Source organism: Rhamphochromis longiceps, linkage group LG23 (genome assembly GCF_057381845.1).
Source record: "Rhamphochromis longiceps isolate RC_006_pf linkage group LG23, R_longiceps_female_GT1.1, whole genome shotgun sequence".
In the NCBI taxonomy this organism is placed as follows: Eukaryota; Metazoa; Chordata; class Actinopteri; order Cichliformes; family Cichlidae; genus Rhamphochromis; species Rhamphochromis longiceps.
Window position 1 is genome coordinate 7,376,057 of NC_140578.1, and position 26,197 is coordinate 7,402,253.

The 26,197-nt window shown below is 40.2% G+C and overlaps 2 protein-coding genes across 3 annotated transcripts; one reads left to right on the plus strand and one right to left on the minus strand.

The window, feature by feature from the left end:
- On the plus strand, positions 1-9,855 carry LOC146641174 (uncharacterized). Of its 2 annotated transcripts, XM_085398859.1 has the most exons (21): positions 1-113; positions 216-305; positions 663-1,831; positions 1,944-2,113; positions 2,982-3,170; positions 3,268-3,550; positions 3,655-3,773; positions 3,900-3,928; positions 4,043-4,077; positions 4,240-4,408; positions 6,123-6,282; positions 6,415-6,538; positions 6,641-6,675; positions 6,764-6,839; positions 6,959-6,993; positions 7,693-7,762; positions 7,844-7,903; positions 8,011-8,030; positions 8,217-8,262; positions 8,812-8,928; positions 9,010-9,855. In XM_085398859.1, exons 2-20 carry the CDS (start codon positions 297-299, stop codon positions 8,900-8,902), a joined length of 2,889 nt encoding a protein of 962 aa, XP_085254985.1. In that variant the 5' UTR covers positions 1-113; positions 216-296; the 3' UTR covers positions 8,903-8,928; positions 9,010-9,855. The 2 variants fall into 2 exon arrangements, with proteins under 2 accessions (XP_085254985.1, XP_085254984.1); XM_085398858.1 differs by having other exon boundaries at positions 95-305; positions 8,812-8,904.
- A 2,213-nt stretch (positions 9,856-12,068) lies between these two features.
- On the minus strand, positions 12,069-23,511 carry prkaa2 (protein kinase, AMP-activated, alpha 2 catalytic subunit). Its single transcript, XM_085398869.1, has 10 exons — positions 23,349-23,511; positions 22,007-22,148; positions 20,100-20,193; positions 17,787-17,931; positions 16,152-16,239; positions 15,728-15,952; positions 15,171-15,333; positions 14,661-14,999; positions 14,307-14,433; positions 12,069-13,302 (listed from the first exon to the last, which is right to left on the minus strand). Exons 1-10 carry the CDS (start codon positions 23,446-23,448, stop codon positions 13,052-13,054), a joined length of 1,674 nt encoding a protein of 557 aa, XP_085254995.1. The 5' UTR covers positions 23,449-23,511; the 3' UTR covers positions 12,069-13,051.
- Between the last annotated feature and the right edge of the window lie 2,686 nt (positions 23,512-26,197).

A 26,197-nucleotide genomic window follows, 5' to 3' on the forward strand; every position in this document is an offset into this window, starting at 1 on the left:
GTAAAATGCTCAGCAGGACTAGTTTGACGAGCCTGACTGTTTTTTACTCAATCGCACTCCTCCTCTGAAACCATCTCGGGTGCGCATGGGACGCAGATTTGTCTCGATCAGAGGTGAAGCACGCAGGAACCTGGAACAGTGAATACACTATTTAAAGTTTCTTTCTTCCTTTTTTATTTTAAATTAATTTCTTTGTTTTTTTCCAACGGACACAGGATGAGAAGCTGAATAAGAGAACGATCTCTATTCGTACAGGAGGTTTTTTTTGGTTGTTTCTGTGGATATTAAAACGTGCAATGGAACAGGTATGTCCCATGACGCTCGTAACATTATGATGATTGGATAATATGCTATTGATATATTTAAAGTTGTGTTAGCAGACATAAATCCTGGCAATACTGTAAACTGACATTTGAAGAAAAAAAAGATCAAAGCTTACAACAACATTAAGTAAAGTGAGACAGAGTTTTAGCTCTGTACGCTGTAACGTTGTTACTACAATGATGACATAGTTTATCTTACCGGATTAAGACCAGAACTAAACTCCTCTTAATAATAAGTGATTTGGGATTTTGTTCTTACTCCAAATATGTTAGGGAAATAAAATTTACCTTATTTAGGTCCTGTATTGAGACTATTGTACTGTGTGATACTTTCATCAGGAGGAACAGATTGACTTTCAGGCCATAAGGGCCAAGTTTCAACAAGAAGAATTCATACTGAAGAAACCCAAGATAAAACCTGTTCTCCCAGAGAAGTCAAAGGTGGTCTCTCCTCCCCAGAGCCCCAGTCATTACCTCCCTTCAGGTGCACGCCCCTCCCTGCTGACCACCATTAATGAGAACTTGGAAAGAAAGACACTATTTGCCCCAAGAGTGGTCTTCAAAGATGATCCGAAAGAGAGCAAAAAACCTCTCATCGACGATAAAGACAAAAGTGAAGGGAAACGGAAAGGTGGTAAGCACAAAACACTCAAAGGGAGCAGGGAGAATCTTCTTAAAGATTCCGTGGATCAAAAGAAAGTTAATAAGAAAGACAAGACGCTTCCTTCGGTTGTCCCTGTAACTCAGAAAGAGAGTACTGCAGAGCTGGTGCCAGCCGCACCCCCACCTAAAGTCACAACAGAGAAAAAGAAGCCTTTCAGTCTTTTCAAAAAGTCAAAACGAGATTCAGTGTTGATCTCAGCTGATCCAATTCTGGACACCCCAAGCTCAGATATTGCTGGACTAGCTCCACTCCTCCCAGTGCCTTCTGAATCTGGTGGGGAAACAATACCTAATTCAACATCAGAGCCCCATCTACCAGACAACCCCACCTTACCAGATCACAGTGCTGATGTAGAAATGTCCCCAACCTCTACTACTCTTGAATCTTTTGCCTTCAACCTACCTCCTCCTCTCATACCTGAGAGCCCACCACCTGAAATCCCAATCTTGACCAGTGAAATCCCACCTGAAATAGAAAATCCCACTTTTCCTGTTTCTAGCCAAGATGAAGCTATTACCAGTCCACCCAGTGTCTCTCCACCTCTTCCACCCAGCTGTGTCATCTCTGGTTCTCCTTCCCTGGTTTCTTCTCCATCTCCATCACCCGCCGAGCCTGAGATTACATCTGAGATTGGGAAAGATGATATTTCTATAACTGCTGTGGAGAAACTTCCTTCTCTAGCCACAAACCCTCCATCTGTTCCACCATCTCCCAAACCAGAGCGTCCAGTCTCAGCACTCTCTGCCCTGGAGAGGGCAGAGGATATGAGTCCTGGAAAAAGAACACCACCAGGTGACCAGAGGATTTTCAATGCTCTACAGAATGCACGCAAGAAGACCAACAGGTAAAGAACACAAACAGCAGGAACACACACAGTTTCATTCCAGCAGTTACGAAGAAACATCTCTGTTTACAGCTCAGTCACTAACAAGATGTAATTTCTCACCTGCTCTTAGCCCCTTGATATGTGACATCCACTCCTATTCTGTTACCCCTCCACCTGAGGAATCTTCCCAGTGTCAGAGCCCCACTGAAAGTCTCCCAGAACTCCCACCCATTGATTATGAAGATCGAACAGGCAATGCCGTCCCATCGAAACCAGCACAAGTCAATGGCATTGACCACCGTAAGTCCAATTAACATAACCACAGTAGAGCTCCCCTCCCCCCTCCTCTCTTCCCCACCTCTTACTTTTCCGTGGATTTACTTCACCTCAAAAGAAGTTGAGAAGAATTTATCTCATCATCATCAGGTATGTGCTGTAGGCCTGCAAAACATAATTTAATAGCTTAGAGTTTTAGCTGCAGAAAATACCTGGCCACAAGGTCGCCTCAGGTGGTGACATTCTTCTTTTGTGCCAGAAACAACTTAGCAGAAGGCAGGGCAGAGCTGCAGAGGTATGTTTGCTATGTCAGAGGTGCAGTGACAAACAGTTCAACGTCTGTTAAGCACAGTGCAGAAAGAGCAGGAAGTCTGCTGCTCTGTTTCATTTGCATTGCATTTTTGAAATTGTGCATACAGGTTTTTATGTCAAGCTCGTTTAATATGATGAAGTCTACTGTTACAAATTACAGATGAGTACCTTTGACATGGTTTCTAATCTTTTATTCTGCAACAGCAAACAGTTTTGTACAGCTTCAAAAGGCAGCTAGCGGGCAAGTTTCTAGAGATGTGTTTTGTATTTTAATTAAAGTAGCAAAATTGAATTATACTGCACATTTCTTATAAATGCATTAGCTCTGCTCTACAGAGTTATACAAGAACAACTTCCACAGTGGGTTTGACTGGTTTTGTTTCCTTACATATGCAATTCTTATTCTTTTTCTTGCCCTATCTCTATTTCTGTGTTGGAAAATTCACTTTCAGATGTAGTTTTGATGTTGAATGGTTCTTTTTGACTTAAATGAGATTAAAGTTCAAAATCTTTTAGCAATCATATCTAGTCATAACCTTCTAAACTGTTATATGTTCATATGTAATGTCATTCCTTCCAGGACAGCCCTCTCCATTGTTGCAAGAAATCACTGAGGGACCTGACCCTGTCCCTGAGGCGATTCCCCCGCCTCCACCCAAGATGACTATTTCAGATAATGGGCTTCTGAATTCTTCTGTAGAGGAACCTGCCATACCTAACTCTGCCAACTTGAGTGAATTCATTCCTCCACCTGTCATGGGAGTTAATGGTGTGGTCACCAGTGCTAGACTCACAATTTAGAGAAAAGCTAAACTTCAGTGGCCTGTTCTTGTAATGCGTCATAATCCTTTATGCTTCTTCTGCAGATATCCCTGCTCCACTTGAGTTTTCAGAGACCTACACCCCTGATGTCCCAGAGGTTGACAATGTGGCTTCAGGCATTCCTATTCCCGAGCTGCAGGGATCAGAGTTGGAGTATGAGATGTACCCAGGTGCAGATGTTCCAGACGGTTATGACCCGCCAAAGGCTCACAGTAATGTTCCGCAAACCGAGATCCACACAGAGACACCATATGGAGACATATCCCAAAATAATCCACTACCAGAATCATCTCATGCTCTCGGTCAGGACTTACAACAGGCGTCAGAGTAAGACATGCAAATTTAATCTATTTTATTTCTCATTAAAATGGTTCTTAATCCCTGACAAGTTAGTATTCATTAGTGTTTGTTCAACTTTTTGTCCCACGCAGGCCCCAACCAGAAGACGATGTTTATCAGAACACGGAAAATGCGTACGAGTATATCGCCACACCTGATGGTGACAAGAAAAAAGTCAAGACTAAAGTCAAGAAACGCAAAGAGCCAAAGAGTAAGAAACTATTTATACTAGAAAAATAGGAATTGTGCTCAAATTAATACAGTAATATTAGAAACTGCCTGGAAGGGTTGCATCTTTGGTATTGTACATAACTGTGTCCTTCTTTTTAAACCACAGATCCATATGTTGAGTCAATGCCAGTAACGGTAAGCTGCAGTGTAAAATCAAGACTTTATTTTTCTTCATTCAAAAAGATAAGCTTTCTTTATGCAATTTTAATTCAAAGTTAATTAATCCACATTCTTTATTCTTACTTATAGGTTCAAGAGAAAACCAAGACGTTGAGGTTTGGCAAGTAAGGCCTAATTTTTTTTATCCAGAGATTTTTTAATTTCTCTTATCCCCGGGGAATTAGCGATGAGAGTGTGATTTGCTTTTGTTTCACTCATATTCTCCTCTGCTATTAACCAGTAGTCCTTTTCTAACTGGATGATCCTCTTCATTCTGCCTTCCTCAGGAGTGAAAAGAAAGCAGCTGCAGAGGGGCCTGATGAGAAGGAGCTGAAAAAGAAAGAAAAGCAGCGGCTAGAAAAGGAGAAGAAGGAGCTAAAGGAGAAACAAGAACGGGAAAAGAAAGAACAGAAAGAGAGGGAAAAGAGGGAGAACGAGATGAAGAAGAAATTCAAGGTAAGTGAACACGGAAGGTTAAGAAACATCGGGGGAGGGTGGGGTATATGTTCGGGCATACAAACCTGTCTGGATTCATTCCTGGCAGTGGAAGAGTTGAAGTGAGCAACATGTGCAAGCTCAAACAGAATACGAGCAAACATTTGTTTTGTCTGTGATATTTCTGACAGAACACCTATGGGCCATTCTTTATTTCTGCATGTTCTTCTACAATATTACTGTTCTGAACATGTTCTGATTAATGTTTGTGTTGTAGCAGAAACTGCTGTAATAATTAACATAGGGATGAACCCAAAAAAGATGCAACAACTCTATAAATGCGGTTTTGTGTCTACTTTAGCTCTGTTTTTTTTTTTTTTTTAACACAACAGGCAGCTGGCTTTACCAGAAACACAAAAAATGGAGTAAATGCCAGCAGCCCAGTTAATATCATTAAGTGTAAAACCCAAGGATTACAAGATTAATGTCACATTTGTCACACGCTGTAAGTACTGTACATGTAAGAAGCACGTCAACATTTATTATGTCATCATGTGCTGCTTCTTTGCTCTATTCCTCTATTGATAAAACACAGACAGTTTTAATAATCATATCAATTCAAAGCCTGGTGCCTCTCCTGCTGATGCTTTGACAGTCTTACAGCTTAGCTGTGGTAAATATCATACATCTGGCAACTAAATGGTTTGATATGTCAAACCTTTTTTTGTGATTAGTGCGAAATGGTTACCTTGCTGAGATTGTGTTCCTATGCAATTCTCAGTGGAACTACTTTGATTTTAAATCTTACCCATATCCCCCCTGGACTTATGTCCCTTTTGAAACAGTGCTTTTTCCTAATAAAGACAGTATTGTTGTACAGTATAAAATCTTTTAATCTACCTTTTGCAGATAGGTCCAAGTCCTATCTGCAAAAGGCAGTCTACCTCTAATTGTACTTGTATCATCAGTAATCATGATTGCTCGTTGACAATCATGACATCATCATCCTTTCATAACGAGACTGTGCACTGTGGAGAAATTGTGATGGGGTTGTTGCCTTTGCAGAAGACATAAAAATATCCTCCGATCAATGAGAGAGAAAGAGAAAGAGAGAAGTTAGAAGAAAACAACAACAACAATAACAACAATCCCCAAATCAGATGATGGAATTCAAGTAAATCATCACTCCATTTCTCATTTCTCCAATTCTTGATCAGATTATATTGGGCATCCACAGGGCAGTTAGATGGCAGTCTTGTCACTCAAATACCTTCAGATCAGCAAATGCAAGCCTGTTGGCTTTGAGAAAGATGCCTTTGTAAAAAATAATACACATTTCTTACTTATCAGGAACAAAATCATGTATCGAGAGTAAGTACTGTGAACATAACAGCAGGTTAAAGATAAACTGCTCCTCCCACTCTGACACTTAAGAAGTCTACTATAGGTCTGTAAATTCTGACTGTTAAAATGAAGAGTAACAGCATGCATCAGGCAAATGGGAGTCATCTCAGTGTTTCTGCACAACAACAAACTATTTGTCAGGAGACTGCTCTTTAATAGAATAAATTACACGATTAGCCCACCATCCAGCTAGTGAACACATGTATTTGTTTTGTGGTATAAAGCCTCTTGTAGTGTTGTTTTCAAAAGTGCTACATGAATATTGTTTATTGAGGTTATTTGAGTGCAAGTGGAGGAATATTCAGTGTTAACATGTAACTGTGTTTGTTAGATCACAGGACAGGAGGATGCCCTTTACCAGGCAAGAGTAGTTGTAACTGCAAAGGGACGAAAGACTGATCTCCCCGTCAAAGCAGGAGACACGATCAGCATTATTCGAACAGCAAACTGCCCCAAAGGAAAGTGGCTGGCCAGAGACAGCACCAACAGCTGTGAGTTAAAAAAATAAACAATCAAGATTAAAAGGATAAAAGGATGCAAGAACCTGTTTTTGAAACATAAGTGCTATAATCTGAAATGACATCTGAAATGACTGAATAACGACCATGTGAATGTGTTTTTAGATGGGTATGTCGCCGTTGACCATGTGGAACTGGACATCAAGGAGATGTTAGAGCTGGGAAGGAAAACTCATCCCGGGTCAAACAATAACTTTATCGAACCAGACGGTGCCCGCATGATTTCACAGTAAGAGTTTCATACAATAACAAGCTATCATGTGTAACCTTCTACTACTGTTATTACCTTTAAGTTAAAAAGTTATTTACAGATGATTTTTATTTCCCCCAGTGACTCAAACCATTATCAATTACCAGGAGAAAGCTGTAAGTGTTTCCCGTTTCTACCCAAGATAACAAAATACAGTGAAATTATTCAGCAGCAGTTTAATATTTTTGATGTTGACATGCTCAGTCACAGACGACAGTGAGGAGTGGAGCGGTGATGATGATGAACCTCCCTCTGGTTCTCCAAGTACACAGGCTGTACTGTGAGTAAATGCTCAATTATGCTCTACTTTTGGTGTTTACTGCTTGTTTCTATTGAGGACAAGAGTTAAGGTGATCAATCTGCTATTAACAGTTTTTTTGGCACTCTTTTTTCCTGCAGAGGTCATACCCGGACATTCTCCATGCCAGATGTGGGTAAGACATAACAACTTAGGCAGCACCATTCCCCAGTCAGCTCTTGTGAAAAAACAAGTTTGGGAAGATCTTTAATTGTTTACTGGAAACATACATTAAACAAAGCATAATGAATCACTTACTGAATTACTCACTTAAAAGTCACCTTTCAGTACAATACAAAAATAAATGGGACACTTGTGTTTGTCATGTTGATTTCCTCAATTTGTTATCTTGATGTGGGTTAACAGATACAGTAAACAAAGATACTACAGACTTGATATTTTGCAGCAGCTGTTTCAGAGAAACACAGGAAGGCTTATGTGAGGTTGCAACACAACTGCGAGTGTGTGAGCGCCCTCAGTATAAAAAACACTCAATCTGAGTCCATAAACAAGTCCTTGAGGACTTACTGATGTTCTGGATGTTGTATCAAGTTTCTATCCAATTATAATTTCTTCACAACTACCGAAATTACAAAACTGCACCCTTCTAAACGTCTTTAATGAACAATGGACTTTTCATTACGGCATTCTTTAAACGTTAATTCCCTGCAATGTGACTCATTAGACAAGCAGGTGCTTAAACAGGAAGCTGCTAGTAAAATATGTAATGGCTAATCTTAGGTCTGGTAACTTAGGAATTATTTCCTTGGTGTAACTGTTGTATGTTTACTTGTATACAGTTATTTATCTGTCGCTTGTGTGATTTCGTCTTTAGGAAACAAAGACCTTAGCGTGAACCACCAGCACAGTCACAGTGACATGGGTCATGATAGCTCCCACAACCAGTGAGTTCACCTGTTTCACTCTTACAGAAACACATACAGACACGCGCAGACTCATATAATTCTTTTTATTTCTCCTTATAGAGCACTTCAGAGGTTGTCCACATTTTTCCATTCACAAAAAAATGTAGAGCCAGCTGCAAGGTAGGCATGGTGGAGAAAAATGTAACAATGTTGTCCATCCACGAGCGTGCATGTACACACACATCCAGAGCTTCTTTTCAATTTTTGTTTTTTCTTCTTTTTAACAGCACCGATGAACCAGTAATGAGTAAGTAATGCCCTAAAATCACATTTAAAAAGTCACTAATGTACTACTTTTTCAAACCTAATGCTGATGCACTTTCAGGCAATACACTTATGCTGGAAGAAGCATTTAAAAAAAAAACATTCATAAAGTATTATCATAAAGTTTTTATAAACTGATTTTTAAATTGCAATATCAATACATCTTCAGGTTACACTGCAGGTTCTGTGAATGCGGCACAAGAAGCAAATCACACGTAAGTACAGAAAGAATAACGCACATAGAAAAATGTCAAACATGCTGTCCGACCTGTAGACGGAGAGGGTTCCTTCCTTTTTGCCTGGAACAGCTTGATAAGCATGAAAAGAGTAAATGTCTTCCTTTTTTTTAATCTCTGAGAGAAAGAAAGCTTTTAACTCCACCTTAACGCCACCAGGAAGTTAAGCCAGGTTGACTCCTGACAGAACAATGAGTTGTTAATTCTCAAGTAGGTCCCTCCTCTGTGCTTAGTGCAACAGACAGCATTTACATAACAAGAGCACTTAAAGAGAAGAGCACAGAAGAGTATATTGCATATACTCAATATACCCAATATTTCCATGGGTAATATAAAGCTTTTACTACTTTTTACATTTGGTGTGACCTTGACCTTGACCAGAAATTCACTAAAATAAAATCATCTCGAGCTGATTGAAATAGAACCAATTACATACTCCCTCCCTTCGAGGGAAGAATGAGTTACTGGGTTAAGAATATAAGGTGATAGATGAAAGACTGAGTTTTTTTTCATGTTTTTTTTCTACAGGCCTGAGGCTGTGTCAGCAGGAGATACAGATTTTGTTCCTGATACACTCATTTTACCTCCTCCTGTCATGTATGCCGATGGAGTGGAGTGAAGGTAAAGTGGCCTTCATACAACAAGGCAAGGATGAATCACCCGGACTCTTCACTGTCCATCACTGTGCACATGCCATGATGACATGATGTTTTTCTGTCTTAACAGCTGAACAGAAACTCCCCCAGGTGGAACTGCATTTGTCTGCAGCATTACCTGCTGGACTATGATCTTATTTATCCAATGACTGCATTCGTGAAGTAGAATTACATTTAACAACAATGAGAATTATATCATCTGGGCAAACGGAAATCTTTCTTCTGTTCTTTCAAATGCTGCAATGTGGAACCAGCATGGGACAGTTGATCTGCTTGCTTTAAGTGATCACGGTGAACTGCGTTGCACAGACACACACAGTATTTGTGGACAATGTGATCCTGGAAACTCTCGTAGGGACAATGAACTGCTTTCTGTGCAAAAACCAGAATGGAAAATATATTTAAAGTGGAGGAAATAAGGGAAAGAACAACGGAATGGAAACAGCGGTTTTTCTTATCAGATGGAAGTGTGTGTAGCTAAGAAATACTGGAAAAAGCTTCATTTGTTTTAAGATGCATCCATTAGAAATAATTAACCAGCTGTAAGCAGCAAGTAATGTGAGCTAATACCAGTAATATTCCTGGTTTATGTTTATCTACAGTACTCCAGCATTTAAAAACATTGTTTGTATTTTTTGCACATAAGCTTTTGCTAATTTGTAATTTGTACACTCATTATTGTTTTCAGTGTCAACTGTGGTATTTGGAAGGGACTATGTGACTACTCATGCTACAATACATATGACCTTTGAGTTTGACTTCTTTTTCATTGGACCCAAATAACCAGCATGCTGTGTAATATAATAGGTATAAAATATAGCATTTGCTCTGTATTTGCTCTGTATTGATCATAGCTGCAACTTCAGTTCCCTATAAACAGATGAATAAGTATTATAGATAAACAACATAATGTGATGATTACTTGAGGTCATTTGCAACCGGCATTTGTAGTGGGTGTGAGTTTGTGTGACTCTATGAAAGCACGTTAAGACGGAATTTTTTTTATGTTTATTTTTTTTCCAATAAATATTCATTAAAGTGCAAATCAATACAGCAATATCATGCAACGCATAACATGAGAAATCCAAACCTCAATCAGACAGAAAGACATATAGAGACAGTATCAACACGCACGCATACAGGCAATCACAACAACCAGCGTGCACCCACATACCTAACACACACACGCACACACACACACACACACGGTGGTATTTAGGGTTACACTGATCATAAGAACCCCACTACAGAAAATACTCACTTTGGTACAACATGTGAAATTTGTATTTAATTAGGCCCTTTAGCATTTCTTCTGGCACTAAACACAAATTAGCTTACATGACTATCATGCCACTGGTATTTGCATACAGTTGTGATGGTAGACTACACCTGACAGTAAACACTGGTTATGTCAGAGGAGTTTTTAAATCTCACCCATGACTTCTGCTGGATAGTGCACTTCAATCATACATATTTTTGCAAGTGTTTTTTAGGAGCATCAGTACCCGGAATTAAAGCATAAAGGCCCATATATTATATATTGATGTGACTGAAGATGCTTACAATAGAGAAGTAATTTAAGACACAGCAATAGTGTAAAATAGATGGCTGACAAAGGCTGTGGACTAGTGTTTACAAAGGTGTATATGCAGCAGCATATTGGAGCAGGGAACACAATTTCTCCTTGACAAAGAACAATGAGCAGTGTATGAGCTTACAGACAGAACAAATACACAGAACATGTAAATAAAGGGTTTCAGGGTAGCAGAAAGTGGCTTTCACTGGTTCAACCAGACCTCGGTCTACTACCAAGTAGAACCAGGTGAGAAAAGCGACCCGATATTGATCTGGGAAAGCGTGGTGTTTGAATCCAATGTGAAACGAAAAGGCAGCACTTTTTAGACAAATGTGCATTTGTCTGTGCTCATCTCACAGGGTTGACGTGTTGGAGAAGAAGTTCCACAACTTTATTTTGAAAGATTTCTGCAGATTTAATATTTTTCTGTCGTTTCAGTTATTTCGTTTTTTTACTGCACATATTTATATCAGTGTATATTTCTAAGTGCTGTATTTACACTTTTGTAAATCTCTGTGACACCACTCTGCAGAACAGTAACTGCCTCAGTGCCACTGACTTCTACGTCTTACTGCAAACAGTAGAAAGGCAACGGTCCAGTATCCCCACATCAAAACAGCAGGTTTAAAACCAGAAGAACATAGTGAGAGAAAGAGAGAAAAGGATTTATATTAGCAGCACCAGCATTCAATTTACATTCAGTCATAAATGATTTTGATATAATGTTATGCCTGACTATAGCAATACACAACATCACTATGGAAATCTGACAGGACATTACAGAACGGTGGCGTGCATCAATAGCAACCAGCAACAACAGTTACAGTAAAGTTTGCAGTGCAGTAAACAGTAAGTGTGCAAACTGTCGGCCACAGCAAATGAGTTTTACAGTGCAGACTGGACAGCAATGACTAATTGAAACAGATAACAGCTCAGACAGCTGCACCACGCCGAACCGTCATGGTTTGTCTCTCGCCACTCACTTTTCTGATTCTGTCACCTCTCTGACATCCCAGACATCACAATTATACTGAAGAGCCTTTAAACACACCAGTGTTAAGTACCATACTTATCTGAGCTCACAAACACACACTTGTATGGAAAACTTCCACAACACACTCCATACCAATTAATGCGTTGCATTGTTTAAGGCAACTGTAGAAAAGTTCATGTGGCTTATACACTTGTGCAACAGATACACACCGTCTCACATCTATTTTTTGCCCTCCTCAGTGTCATTCTGTTTTGAAATTTAATGGCTTACTTAAGTATTTTAACAAGTTAGAAAAAAAAAAACTGGCCACACCAGCCAATAAAAATAGTTTTAAGATCTCACATTAAGCATCTGTCTCAATTTCTAAGGGGTATCTGCCTAATTTAAAAGCTTAATAATATAATAATAAAACAAAATGTTAGTTTTTACCTAAAAACAGCTATAATGCCTGTCTTTATTCAGCTTACTACATATGTGACTGAACTGAACACCCCTATGATAACTAAGCAAGTGTCTAAGTGTCTTCATTAGGGACTTGCATGTAAAGGGATCTGTTGGGTGTGTTGCATATAAAAGACTGCTTTAAATAGCAGGGTGATTGAATGCTTTGAAATATATCTGGATATCCCCCCGAAAAAAACCCAAACTCTTGTAAGATGGTCTGCATCTGTCTTCAACACCAATGCAACACATACTCGGCGTCATGCAGAGCATCATTCTACTATCCCGCTGTCTCAAAGAGCTTCGCTACTCATCTACAATCAATTCAAAATCAAGTAAAACTATGTTGAAGTAGTAATTAAATTAAAAAACTATAATGCCTCTTAAAAATAAATATGGGTCTGACCGCTAAAATATAAATCTTAAAGATGTATAAAGTAATTTATTTGGTATTTCTCTGTCAAACTTTTCAGCTACATAATGATTGTAATATAAATATAATACAAGGATAACAAAATCTTCCTCATAAACAACATAAATAAAAAAAAATAGAATTTTACATTTTGCGATACTCTCTCTGACACGATTTAATGTCGAGTTTAACAACTTTGCCTCAGTGAAGATTTAAGACCAGATGCAAAACTGACCTTTGATCGGTGGTACAGTGGGTGAAGGAAATTCAGCAACTGATAATCAGCCGAAGATGTTTGTGGGAGAAGTGACAGTGAGCTTGAGCTTTGCTGAACTCTGACCACTCGCTTCTCACTTTACAGGCCTCCACTAGTTCATAGATTCCCCTCAGCTGCAGCCTGATGTGTAAGACATCAAGACTTTGACCCAATGACTGTCAAAACAAGAAATAATAACCCCCACTATTTTACCCCCTCATTCTCTCTCTCTTCATCCGAGGCGAATGCCACACCTGCCTTGCCATTTACATTTCCAATCGCTTCCCCCAATCCAGTAAAACAGAACAGATGGAGAAGAGACAGAAAGAAGAAGTCACTCCAAACATCTACACTCCCTACATCCTCGATCTGTGATTAGCTTAAAAACCCCACTGACATCCAGGTTACAGTGACCTAAGCAAGTCAGCAGGGCTCAGCGTGCTAGCGTAGTGATCAGACTGGCACACATTTCAAAGAAGTCCATGGTGTGTGATCCCTGACGTGGGGTGAGCAGATGGGAGCTACCAGACAGGGATCCCGGGAGAGAGGAGCTGAGCTGGGGCAGATCAATCGCTGGGGTTGCCGAGTCAATGCTCAGTCTGGGCCTGTGGAGACCGGCTGTGGAACCTGACCTCTGAGGAGTGGATGAGCCCGATTTAAAGCCCACTGCCTCGATGATGTCATCTAGAAGCACAGCAACAGCAAATATTAGTAGTCATTCATAAAGTAACTACTACGTTAACTTTTGTTTTATTAAACTTTGTGAGAAATATCTGTGAGACAGTACACAAATCAGTCCAGCTATTTCGAACCAGTGCTAAATGCTAAAAGAGGTCATTTAAAACAAAAGACACAAAGCTAATGGTACATTTTGTCTTAAAAACGATGTCAATGCATTTTTTAATAAGTAGTGGTCCTCTCTTCCTGAAGTGCAATTCTGTGCTAAAGCAAGTACAAGATGACTCATTCACCTGATTTGCATAACCATAAAAATATATATCTGTCATCTAAATAATAATGTCATCTATTGGATGTATGAAGTTTCTTATAGCCTTTTAAAATATTTTAGGCTTCAAATGACGTGATATTAAATCTGTTAAATTTTTTTAAATATAGTTACGTATCCTCAGAAGAAGATTTAATCTCATTATTGACAAAAAGAGTTAATATTATATGCACAATCCAAGACCAGAAATCTCTGCAGTGGATGATTTAAATGGTCTAAATGTAAATAATAGATCACAGACACCCATCTACTGAGCATCAAAGGCACCGGTGAGGTGAGGTGTCTACGCAGAAAGGATACTAAAAGACATCTTGCAAGTAATACATTAGTACCAACACACTTCAAAACGGTTTCTTTCCTCAGGCTGTAGGATTGCTGAACCCACTCTCAACGCTTTAACATGAAAAAGGAGCTTTTTCATAAAACAACTTTTTTCTTTTTTTTATGTTTTGTGACTACAGCTGCAATTTTCTTAGACAACCTTGTGAAGTGCAGTTCACGCCTTTATTCATTTCAGCTCAACTTTAGAATGACAAAATTAAGGACAAACATCAGCAGCTTTACACCTGCACAAAGGCCACGCATGTTTTATGATTTGGAAAATGTGTATTTTATTTTGGTTTTAAATTAGTCATGTATTGATTGTGACTAGATTGTGAAACCTGCTTAATGTGTTACTAACCATCAATGCTCTTGAAGTCAAGGAGGTAGGATCTGTTGTCCACTTGATAGAGCTGCAGGCTCATTTTCACCAAGTTGCCTGTCACTGGATTCTTCCTTCGAACTCGCAAATGGTATGGGTTCACCACCTGACACACACACACACACACACACACACACACACACACACACACACACACACACACACACACACACACACACACACACACACACACACACACACACACACACACACACACACACACACACAAAAGAGTCAATAAATATATAAATAAATATTTTAAAAACAGCCAAAACAGAGACTCTGTTTGTGTGGGGTTCTTTGCAGTGATGTGCTTTATGTATGTATAAGCACCTTCCAGTCAAAGTTTAGCTGCTTCATAGCTCTGTACACCTCAGCCATGATATCATAGGGTCTGCTCTGACTCCTGATACCCAGGTGCCACTTAGCCTTCTTCACTGCCAGTGGTTTAGGCCGAGTGGTGTTGAGAGCATCCAGAGGACAACGCGACTTTGGGCTGTCAGCCAAGAGCGGAGGCATCCTCTCTGGGTGAGGTTTAACTCCAGGGGGCAACGGCATTCCCTCCTCTATAAAGGAGCCCTGTGGAGGACTGGACGCCAAATAGAATTCACTGGCCTGGGTCATGATGCGCCTGTTATCTATGATGAGGTGATAGGCTACGGATAACTGATCCTGCGTAAACAGAAGGATGACGAAAAATAAAGTGAAGACCAATAAGATAATTCACTCCCAACAGACCATTATACTACTGAAACCTACAAACGTTGTTTACAGCTTTCATAATATATCAGGTTAAGTTTATCAAACATAGAAAACATGTACTAGAACAAAGACAATGAGCACCTGTGGGTCTCCACTGTACAGGCTGGTCACAACCTCAGATTCAGTGCATTCAAACTTTTCGCACACTTCCCTGACAGCCTCTTCATCCAGAACAGTCGCATCATATGATGGATCCTCTGGGAAAAGGTAGCCTGGTAGGTCCTGCTTAAACCATTCATGTTCCCTATCAAAAAACATTGATCAACTCAAACGCTTCATCCCAAACTCAATACTGACATTATCAGACACGCAAGGTATGACTTTTAGCTTGCTTCAAGCTGGATTATCAAACAGAGGAGTCTGTAATAAAATAATCCTGTGCCACATTACAGAGCTAACAGTTATAAAAGAGTGGACAGGGAACTAAATATTTGACATATTGAGGAAAGAAAATAAAGCTATAACTTGAGTTATAAAGCTATGGCATTTTCTTTTGTGGCAACATTAGTTAAAGAACTCTTTTTTTAAAGAAAAAAAAAAAAGATATATGAAGAGAAACATACAGTATAATATTAATAAAAAAGTGTTAACAATATAGCTAAAGGAGGCCTCTGGATTCAAGACAGTGGGGTCAGTACCTGATGTCTTTGATGGTGGCTCTCTTCAAAGGATCCACCTGCAGCATGAGCATCAGCAACGAGGCCACAGAGCGGGTCAGATACTCTGGGATGTAAAAGACACCTCCTCTGATCTTCTTAAACAGTGTGGGGACATGCTCATCATCAAAGGGCAGGGTGCCACACAGCAGGGCATACAGAATCACACCACAGCTCCAGATGTCAACTTCTGGGCCTGCATAGAGTCTAACAGAGAGATGAAAGGATGTGACAGTTAAAAAAAAAAAAAAAAAAAAAAAAAGCCAGATGCTTAACCACCAGAAACGCTTTTTTTCCACAGTGATTTATAGGTTAATGGTTAAACGGTTTGTTTATGACTTATCCCATGAGGCAGTTAAAAAAATAGTTGGTTGTATGATCACACACAAAAAATAGACGTACAAACCTTCCTGAGATGACCTCTGGAGCTGCATAATTGGGTGAGCCACAGCTAGTTCGTAGGAATTCTCCATCTGACATCATGTTTGACAGTCCTGTCGGACAATCCCAGTTAAATGGCAAGAGAACATTAATATCTCTCCGTCTTTATTCTTACAGTAACAAGCATAACAACAACAAAGCATCTTAGTATGGAGATGAGCGACCAGCTGCCACCAGAACAGCTTCAGCTTTAGAACTCTTTTAAGGTGTTCAAGTACCCTCAAAAGATATTTCATCATTTGGTGGAGATGGGGGGTGGAGAGCAGTGAACCTATATCATTCTATCAATTTTCTTAATTTCTAATAATGGACAGATATATTTTCTTCTTTCCATTCAACTTAGGGTTTCAAGGGAGTGAAACCTATCACTGTCTATCTGTCATGTCTGTGACAGAGTGCCAGTCCAGCACAGAGCTGGCACAACGAGAAAGACTAGTCATACTCACCCCTATTGCCAATTTAGAATCACAAATTAACCGACAATCATGTCTCTGGAGGCAAAACTTCACACAGAAAGACCCAAAACAGCACAGTATATGACTATGTTTTCCATCCTCATGAATCCAGTCAGTGACCACTAATGGCCTATAAACAGGGTACTGTAATCCTTAAAGCGACAACTCTAGGAGTCAGGATAGAAATGTTTCATCCCAGGATGAAGTAATAAGGCATTGATTTCTAGTGACCCTTTCCTCTAAAAGAACAGAAGGGCTAGTCAAACCCTGCCAGCAAAAAGATCCCAACAACACAACAGATCTCCAGCACCCCTCCTCGCACGGGTCAAGGGTTCAGGTTTTTCCCCTAATCTGTCACCTGTCTGCAGGTTAAATTTGAACATAGCCCAACAGGGAGTTACACACTGCGGACACTACTGAGACCTTTATCCTTCTTTACTCTCCAAGACACTAAGCTCTAAACACACAGCTCGTTTAATTGGATGAGCCTCTCTCTGCCTACCAGGGTCTCTGCCAAACATTAAACGTCAGACCCTTTGTGTTGTGCTGACCTTCCCTTTATCTTTTATCCCTGGTCCCTTAACACTCCCTTGCTCTGCTTGCCAGTATTTTTTGCTCTCAGCCAAAACACTTCTCCTGCTGTACTCCACTGCCACACCCCCCCTTGATTCCTTCCCTATCAGATGACACTGGGCCTCAAGGCTTCCTGCCAGACTTGATATGAAACCTTGCCGTTGCTAAGGGATGTCTCTCCACCCCACACGCCCTGCTGCGCATAAGGGCCCTTGTGTGTTTTTGAAATATTTCTCTCTTTCATGGTCATATTACATCAGGATTTTTAACTTAAATTGCAAAAATTAAGGCCTTAACTGATAAGAGGCATTCTCAAGTGAAATTTTCCTTATCATTTAATAAAGCTAAAAGGTGCACAATTATATTTCACATTTTTCTTCAAGTTAACAAAGTTACTGCATGTGTTGAATCATAAACAGCTGTCACTTGGCTTTATTTAAACTATGTAATTTTACTCTGTCACCCTAAACAAACCTCAGTATTTTATCTGTCCTCTTATCATGAATTTACAAAAGATTCTATTGTCAAGCTTGTTTTTATGTCTCCCCCTCTAGCTATAACTGTTTTCTTACCAAAGTCTGCTATCTTGGCATTCTTATTGGCATCCAATAGGACATTCTCAGGTTTGAGGTCTCTGTGAACCACCATGTGCCGGTGACAGTAGTCTACAGCTGAGATAATCTGCTGGAAAAGGCGGCGTGCTTCAGTGTCCTCCACCTGAAAGACACAAAATGAATGGACTTGACTGATCTGAGTGATGATGTTCCCTCTGATCTACAAGTATGCAACTGGGTCAGTTGCAACAGGACCCAACTTTAAAAACATTTCTAGCAGATTTTGTTGAGCCAGTGCAAAAAAAAAAAAGCACTAACATTTAGAGTTATTATGGAAAACATTCATTTACTGATTTATTAGAAATGGAAAACATTTCAGACTGTGTTTTCTACGCATGTAATTAATTTAAGATCAATAATAATTAGCCCATTTATCTCTTTTAATTGCCCTTAATGACCTGAGGGAATAGCTAGCTTTGTGGATGCTAAATGTAAAAAGCTAGTGATTTTAAATAGTCTGGTTTTCTAAACTGTAGAACGCTGCCTACGGACTAGTGGATAATGGGCTTTAACACAAAAGGTAGTGACAACAGAGTTCATGAAAAGAGAAAGAAGCACAAAAAAGATCAAAAGATTAAAAAAAACAGCAATAAAAGCAAAGACAGTGGACAGTTTCATTGCTTTTAACACTAGTTTCACTTCACTATAATGAGTGACTTTGGCTCGCTCTCCTTGGCAGAAGCAGGACTAAAGGACCAACAATAGCACAAACATGTACAAGAGTAGAAGTAGTGCACATTCTGGATGTTTCTGACCCTGGCGACATAACCAGGTAAGACATGCAACGTTCTGCAAAGCTGTGTGTAGGTGCTGTGTGGGACTAATGCATAACCATGCAGTCCATTAAGAGTCACGCTACTTCAATTTCAAAAGGTGAAGTTCATAAACATCAATAGAAAACTATGAATGGCTTTACTAGACTTTACTAGGGCAGCTTTTCGTGACTCGCAGTTCAAAATAAACCATATTTATGTCATACTAGGCCTGTGGAACCTATCAGTTAATATGATGTCTGAAACAAGCCATTTTAGCCATCTTTACCCTCATTTTAAACCAACTTTCTTCTGATTGGTTGCCCCTCAATCAATCAGAAGAAAGTTGCCCCTCGGGCAGCACGGTGGCACGGTGGTTAGCACTGTTGCCGCACAGCAAGAAGGTCCTGAGTTCAATTCCAACACCAGGCCGGGGTCTTTCTGTGTGGAGTTTGCATGTTCTCCCCGTGTTTGCGTGGGTTCCCTCCGGGTACTCCGGCTTCCTCCCACCGTCCAAAGACATGCAGCTTGTGGGGATAGGTTAATTGGAAAATCCAAATTGTCACTAGGTGTGAATGTGCGAATGAATGTGAGCGTGAATGTTTGTCTGTCCCTGTGTGTTGGCCCTGCGACAGACTGGCGACCTGTCCAGGGTGTACCCTGCCTCTCGCCCTGTGACAGCTGGGATAGGCTCCCGTGACCCTGGAAAGGATAAGCGGAAGCGAATGGATGGATGGATGGATGGATGGTTGCCCCTCGTAAACAGAAAATCTAAGAAATGTTTTTTATGCTCACAGGTAGAGCTTTGTGCTCTAGAGACATCTGCTTTCATTGACACCCACAGAGCTAAGGGCAGAAAAAACTGCCTGAAATTAAATGTTTAGACGAATCTAAAGCATGAAACTTTGGCTCAAAGGAATTACTTTCACATAAATTGACTTCATCTAAGTTTTTTAAAGTTTGCCCATGTTTAACATGAGCATCCACTATTACAGTGTAATACGATGTAATGTATACATGACAAAACAAGGAGAGACGTTGTAAGTTGCACTTGAAAACAGTGCACATGTTTAGGAACATAGTTTAAATGTACATTATAAGTTAATTAAAATATAGATACCTACTCAAAATGACAGTAGTAAGAAGATATATTTAAAGCTAAAGCAAGACCATACAGTTTATAATATATATAATGTGAAGGATGTGGATTTAAATAATGTGAAAAAATACAGTCAACACAAAGTTAAGTATAAATACACTCAGCTATTTTTAACAGCAAGTCTACTTGGATTACTGCACAACCCCAGGAAACAAACCATCATCAGATTTTTGCTTGATATGTTTACCAAATATATGCAACAATTGCTTTTAAACTGTCAGAACTGTTTAACCAGTCAGGCTTCTGTTTAGTCAGCTAACCATGCCACTGGATAATAAAAGAATTTCTGATGATTCATTGACCACTGTACTCAGCCAGGCTGAAATCTACCAGCAAGATAATAGAAGAATGTCATCTTACCCGTCCATTCTTGCAGATGTAATCAAACAGCTCACCTCCCGACACATACTCCATAACCATGAAAAAATCTGTCGGGGTGCTTATGACCTGGTACCTGACAACAACAACAACAACAAAAACAACAACAACAAAAAAATGTTGTATTACAATGAACTTTTAATACATTTATTAGTTGATTTCACCTTCTATCTTCTATTTTCACCTTTTATTCTCAAAAATTAAAAAGTGAGATCACTTAGACATGTCCCTTTTTTATAGGTAGATTAATTTTTAATCAAAATAACATTAAAATAATTAAAACTCTTGTACCTGACATAGTCAGTAATGGAATCGTTAATTAGAAATTACATGTTTTTAATTGAATTGCTTGTCCAGTTTTTTGAGTATATCAGGAAAAGATTATGATGGGCAAAAGACATTAGCAGAAGGATATATGGCTTTTTCTTTGCAACTCTGCCTACAAGGGAGGTCTCCGGGAGCTGCTTCTTCACTGCTGATCCCAGAAATAGTATTTTGTGGTTACCAATTAGTGAAGCTGCCAGTTTAGGACCCATGGGGTGTCTGTTTCTCAAAATAGAGTATCTGATGCATTTGTTTCCTTGCTCTGTGTTGCAGGCCTCTCATTCCACTTTCTATTTAGGTTCAAGTTTTTGTGGTTTTATGTAGGGGGTAGGACACACCTTCCTATGGCATCTTCAGTTATCGAGCAGGCAAGAGTTGATGTTCCAGTAACTCAGCTAACCAAATGAACTGTTTCTTTAATCAACACAGCAGTTATCAGATGTGCTATCATATTTGGAGAGGTTTCTTCTCATGATCATTTTTGTAACTTGTGCAACAGGACACAGGAGTCATTGTTGCTATTAAAAAATCACCAGTCAGTCATATTTGTCATTCATGACATTTCTGATTAATTTACTGGAAATAAGAACAAATGTGCTTTTCTTTCAAAACAAAGACACAGATGGGTGAACCGGAATGTCTAAACCTATATCGTCTACATAAACAATACACAGCATTAGTACACAGAAACAAAGGCACAGCAAGGCTGTGATATTGGGTTGCTTTCATAAAGGTCAGGTATGTTAAATTGCAGGCACAATTTCATGAATGGTTGCCGGTGGTAGAATATAAACTTTATCACAATCTATTTCAATACTGTCAAGCTGGGTGAAGCCTAACACCACAGGGACTATGGGAGGAGAAACATTAAGACAAATAACTTTTTTCTTCTAACAGTTGAGAGTGTGGCAGCTTTTATAGTCATGGTCAGTATGTTAAACTGCTTCCACGTCTGTACAAGAAGTGTACACAGTGTGCATGTGTTTATTACTGTATACGTCTCTGACACTGACTTCCACAGCACTCCAGCTTATGACCTGACAACTCGCATATCTGCCATTGCTTAGAGTTTTACAGTGGACTAACCATAACCCTAGACTAAAAATATCACAAACAATGTTGAGAGGGACGGACAGACATGGACTAACAAGGGGAAAGAGGCCAGGGAGATAGAAGGAAAGAGAAAGAAGGACAACAAAGTCACAGAAAAATCCATGAGGAGAGAGGGATTTAGACATGCTCCTTCATTACAACAATATCCAGCATATTAACTGGAGATTTGTCCTAGCCAGAGCACATTTCTTTATCTAGCTCCAAGCTTGTGTGCATGCACTGGTATGTTTGTGTGTTTTACCTCCTGTGACCCTTGTGGGTATGCTCAGTAGAGTACAGCTCTAGGAAACACATGTAAACAAGCAAAGCATGCCACAACACACAGCAAAGAACCCACGTTACAACAAGCAATAATAAAAGAGAGCCCAGTTATCTCTCTGCAAAGCTTGTCAGTCTTCACTGAGTCTGAGTCTTAAATCTGACAGACGGATGTGTCGTCTTTCTGTACTTACAGCTTGATGATGTGTGGGTGTCTGAACAGCTTAAGATTCTGGATCTCTCGTTTGATCTTCCCCACAACATCGAGACTACGGATCTTCTGTCTGTTCAGGATCTTCACAGCCACTTTATGGCCTGTCAACTGATGCTCGCCAACTAAAAACAACAGAATACAGACATGAAAGAGACAGACCACAGAGGCTAAAAAAATTAATAAAAAATAAATAAATCACATAACCTACTACATAAGCAGCTTGGTGTGGATTAAAAGGGTTACACTTTGATTTGGAGTCCTGTTGCGTAGGAAGCTTGCACAAAGTAGTGAATGAACTGCGTTTGTTATATTGAGCTTTTGCTCTCTTTTGTAACCCCTATTTTCTTTCCATGCGTTTGTTTATAGTGTTGGAGCTATCTTGGAGGCTCTGAAACCAAGCTGTTATTGCAGCTGCCAAACACTGCACACGAAACTCAGAGTCAGATACGAACTGGGGCATGAACTGCTCCACAACTAACACACAAGCAGTAACCTGAAACGAGCAAGCATTACATACACACACACACAGTCATTTTTTATTCTTTCACACATGACTTTACACAGATTTTCTCCTAGTGGTTTGGGAGTGTGAGCAAAATCCTTTTCCTTGATGATGATGTTCAGAAATAGCCATGGTAGCAAATGTTTTTAGCAGCACACGCAAGAAACAGGCGGGGTGAGCATAGAGTTAAAGCTCACAAGGTCATGCTGAGTGTCAGAGAACTAGCGAAGGCTACCCTAATAATAATCTGTTATACGCATCCTATTGAAGCTTTAAGATTGTTTAGGGTTTGCTCGACTTGACAAGCACTTAACAAGCTACCACCGGCTAGCAGAGAATAACACATCGGACTAGCTTGCAAAATTAATGTCAGTTCAACGTTAGGTTCCCACGGTGGGTCAAACGGTAAGCTTCAATCGTCCTTTGTCGCCAGACAGGGCAAAGGACAGCCACCACCGCACAGTCCTTATTACTTAACGATATACCATAATAATGCGAGTGTGACTGTGCATCTCTATGCATCCAGGTTTTATCACCTGCCATAGCTGATAACAGCAGCTACTGAAGGGGGCTTCGGTGAAAGAATTTGACTTTGAAGCGGTCAGATTCTCAGACTACAGTACGTTTAAAATCCAGTCTGTTGCCGTGGTTAAACCGCTCAACTACGCCAACTGCTTCACTGACCACCAGCAAGTTGAACACGAAGCGTTAAAGGGGTGGTAGGGGAGTGGGGGCACAGCGACTACTTGGCATTAACTACTCCAACTGAAGGCACAAACGTACACATGAAGCCTGGCATGACACAGAAACAGGACTTAACTCTTCACTTTGCCGAATGTCCCCACTCCGAGCGTGTCGCCGAGGATGTAATGGCCGATCTTTACCCTGCCTTCGTGTTTCTGTTGTTGCCTCTCTGCCATCTTCTCCGTTACCGACGGCTTGGCTCGCTCGGTGAGGTGGGAGAACTGCCTGCCTGGCCTGTGCAGCGCACGGGGGGCGGGGAAGAGGGGGGGGGGGCGGGGCACTTCAGAGTGAAGAACCACCAACGGCGGAAAACGCGCGCACGCACGCGAATTATCCCTCCAAGAACCAGGCGCACTCTCCCACCTACCCTGCACGGAGCAACCAACAGGGTGTTATGTTGAGTTTAGTAGCCCAGTCAAATACTAACCCTCACGGTCTAAATATATAGATGTGTGTATATATATATACAGTGGGGCAAAAAAGTATTTAGTCAGCCACCGATTGTGCAAGTTCCCCCACTTAAAATGATGACAGAGGTCAGTAATTTGCACCAGAGGTACACTTCAACTGTGAGAGACAGAATGTGAAAAAAAATCCATGAATTCACATGGTAGGATTTGTAAAGAATTTATTCGTAAATCAGGGTGGAAAATAAGTATTTGGTCACATCAAACAAGGAAAATCTCTGGCTCTCACAGACCTGTAACGTCTTCTGTAAGAAGCTTTTCTGTCCCCCACTTGTTACCTGTATGAATAGCACCTGTTTGAACTCATCATCTGTATAAAAGACACCTGTCCACAGCCTCAAACAGTCAGACTCCAAACTCCGCCATGGCCAAGACCAAAGAGCTTTCGAAGGACACCAGGAAAAGTATTGTAGACCTGCAGCAGACTGGGAAGAGTGAATCTACAATAGGCAAGCAGCTTGGTGTGAAAAAATCAACTGTGGGAGCAATCATCAGAAAATGGAAGACATACAAGACCACTGATAATCTCCCTCGATCTGAGGCTCCACGCAAGATCTCATCCCGTGGGGTCAAAATTATCATGAGAACGGTGAGCAAAGATCCCAGAACCACACGGGGGGACCTGGTGAATGACCTGCAGAGAGCTGGGACCAAAGTAACAAAGGTCACCATCAGTAACACACTACAACGGCAGGGAATCAAATCCCGCAGTGCCAGACGTGTTCCGCTGCTGAAGCCAGTGCATGTCCAGGCCCGTCTGAAGTTTGCCAGAGAGCACATGGATGATAGAGCAGAGGATTGGGAGAATGTCATGTGGTCAGATGAAACCAAAGTAGAACTTTTTGGTATAAACTCAACTCGTCGTGTTTGGAGGAAGAAGAATACTGAGTTGCATCCCAAGAACACCATACCTACTGTGAAGCATGGGGGTGGAAACATCATGCTATGGGGCTGTTTTTCTGCCAAGGGGACAGGACGACTGATCCGTGTTAAGGACAGAATGAATGGGGCCATGTATGGTGAGATTTTGAGCCAAAACCTCCTTCCATCAGTGAGAACTTTGAAGATGAAACGAGGCTGGGTCTTCCAACATGACAATGATCCAAAACACACCGCCCGGGCAACAAAGGAGTGGCTCCGTAAGAAGCATTTGAAAGTCCTGGAGTGGCCTAGCCAGTCTCCAGACCTCAACCCCATAGAAAATCTGTGGCGGGAGTTGAAAGTCTGTGTTGCTCAGTGACAGCCCCAAAACATCACTGCTCTCGAGAAGATCTGCATGGAGGAATGGGCCAAAATACCAGCTACTGTGTGTGCAAACCTGGTAAAGACCTATAGTAAACGTTTGACCTCTGTTATTGCCAACAAAGGTTATGTTACAAAGTATTGAGTTGTATTTTTGTTATTGACCAAATACTTATTTTCCACCCTGATTTACGAATAAATTCTTTACAAATCCTACCATGTGGATTCATGGATTTTTTTTTTCACATTCTGTCTCTCACAGTTCGAGTGTACCTCTGGTGCAAATTACTGACCTCTGTCATCATTTTAAGTGGGGGAACTTGCACAGCCGGTGGCTGACTAAATACTTTTTTGCCCCACGTGTGTGTGTGTGTGTGTGTATATATATATATATTACTCATATTTCGTGAGTAATTACTAGTATGGGTTTTTCTTCTTTATTCCTAAATGCAAAATGTGGAGTTCACCACTAGATGGCAGCATACGTATGATTCATCAATACTCAATACCTGGTATGAGTTTCGGATTTCTTTCTACTCCTATTGTTAAACATACGCAACAAGCAAGCAATATTTATTTATATAGCCATTTGCCCGGACAAGAACGGCATCGAAAGGAATCTAGGACAAAACAACAATGTGAAAAAAGAGGAAACGGGAATACGATGAAAATACACAAAAAAACACAAGGCTCGAGCTTCTCAAATTGGACAACAAATAGTGTTCGCTCACCAACATATTATATTACATTATGTTATATTATAAGATTTTTTTTTGTATTAAACATAAAATCGTCTGGAAACAGAAATTTCCTGAAGTTAAAAAGGATTAAAATCACGAATTACAGACTTCCCGTCTTTGTCTCTGTATGGAGACTGGACAAATATATATAAGGTTTCGACACATTTTTCACATGAAAAACAAATATCAATATTTTAATTAACATTTGAACTTTAATTGTTGCAATATTATATTTTTGTTCATCTTTTAAAATAAACACTTTATTGAAAATTAAAAAAAAAAACTCTAGCACTATATACTGGAACATATTCTCTTTATTTTGTCTGTCCAAGAACAAAGATTTTTAATAGTCTCAACTCAAAAGCGCTTCGGTTGTTTTGCGCCTGTTACCGTGAGTAACCGCTAGGAGCAGTTTATCCGCAACGGTGGTCAGTCCACTGCTGGTCTCCACTCTTCCAAGTTTTTCAAGCAGGGAT

Bases quoted from the DNA above. Each gene is read 5' to 3' on its own strand.
- LOC146641174 (XM_085398859.1), top strand. The intron at 1,832-1,943 runs GTAAAGAACACA...ACCTGCTCTTAG, and splicing joins GCACGCAAGAAGACCAACAG to CCCCTTGATATGTGACATCC. The intron at 4,078-4,239 runs GTAAGGCCTAAT...TGCCTTCCTCAG, and splicing joins AAGACGTTGAGGTTTGGCAA to GAGTGAAAAGAAAGCAGCTG.
- prkaa2 (XM_085398869.1), bottom strand. From the start codon at position 23,448: ATGGCAGAGAGGCAACAACAGAAACACGAAGGCAGGGTAAAGATCGGC. The intron at 15,334-15,727 runs GTACTGACCCCA...GTTTTTTGATAG, and splicing joins GCCACCATCAAAGACATCAG to GGAACATGAATGGTTTAAGC. The intron at 13,303-14,306 runs GTTAGTAACACA...CTGTGCTTCTAG, and splicing joins TGACTTCAAGAGCATTGATG to ATGACATCATCGAGGCAGTG.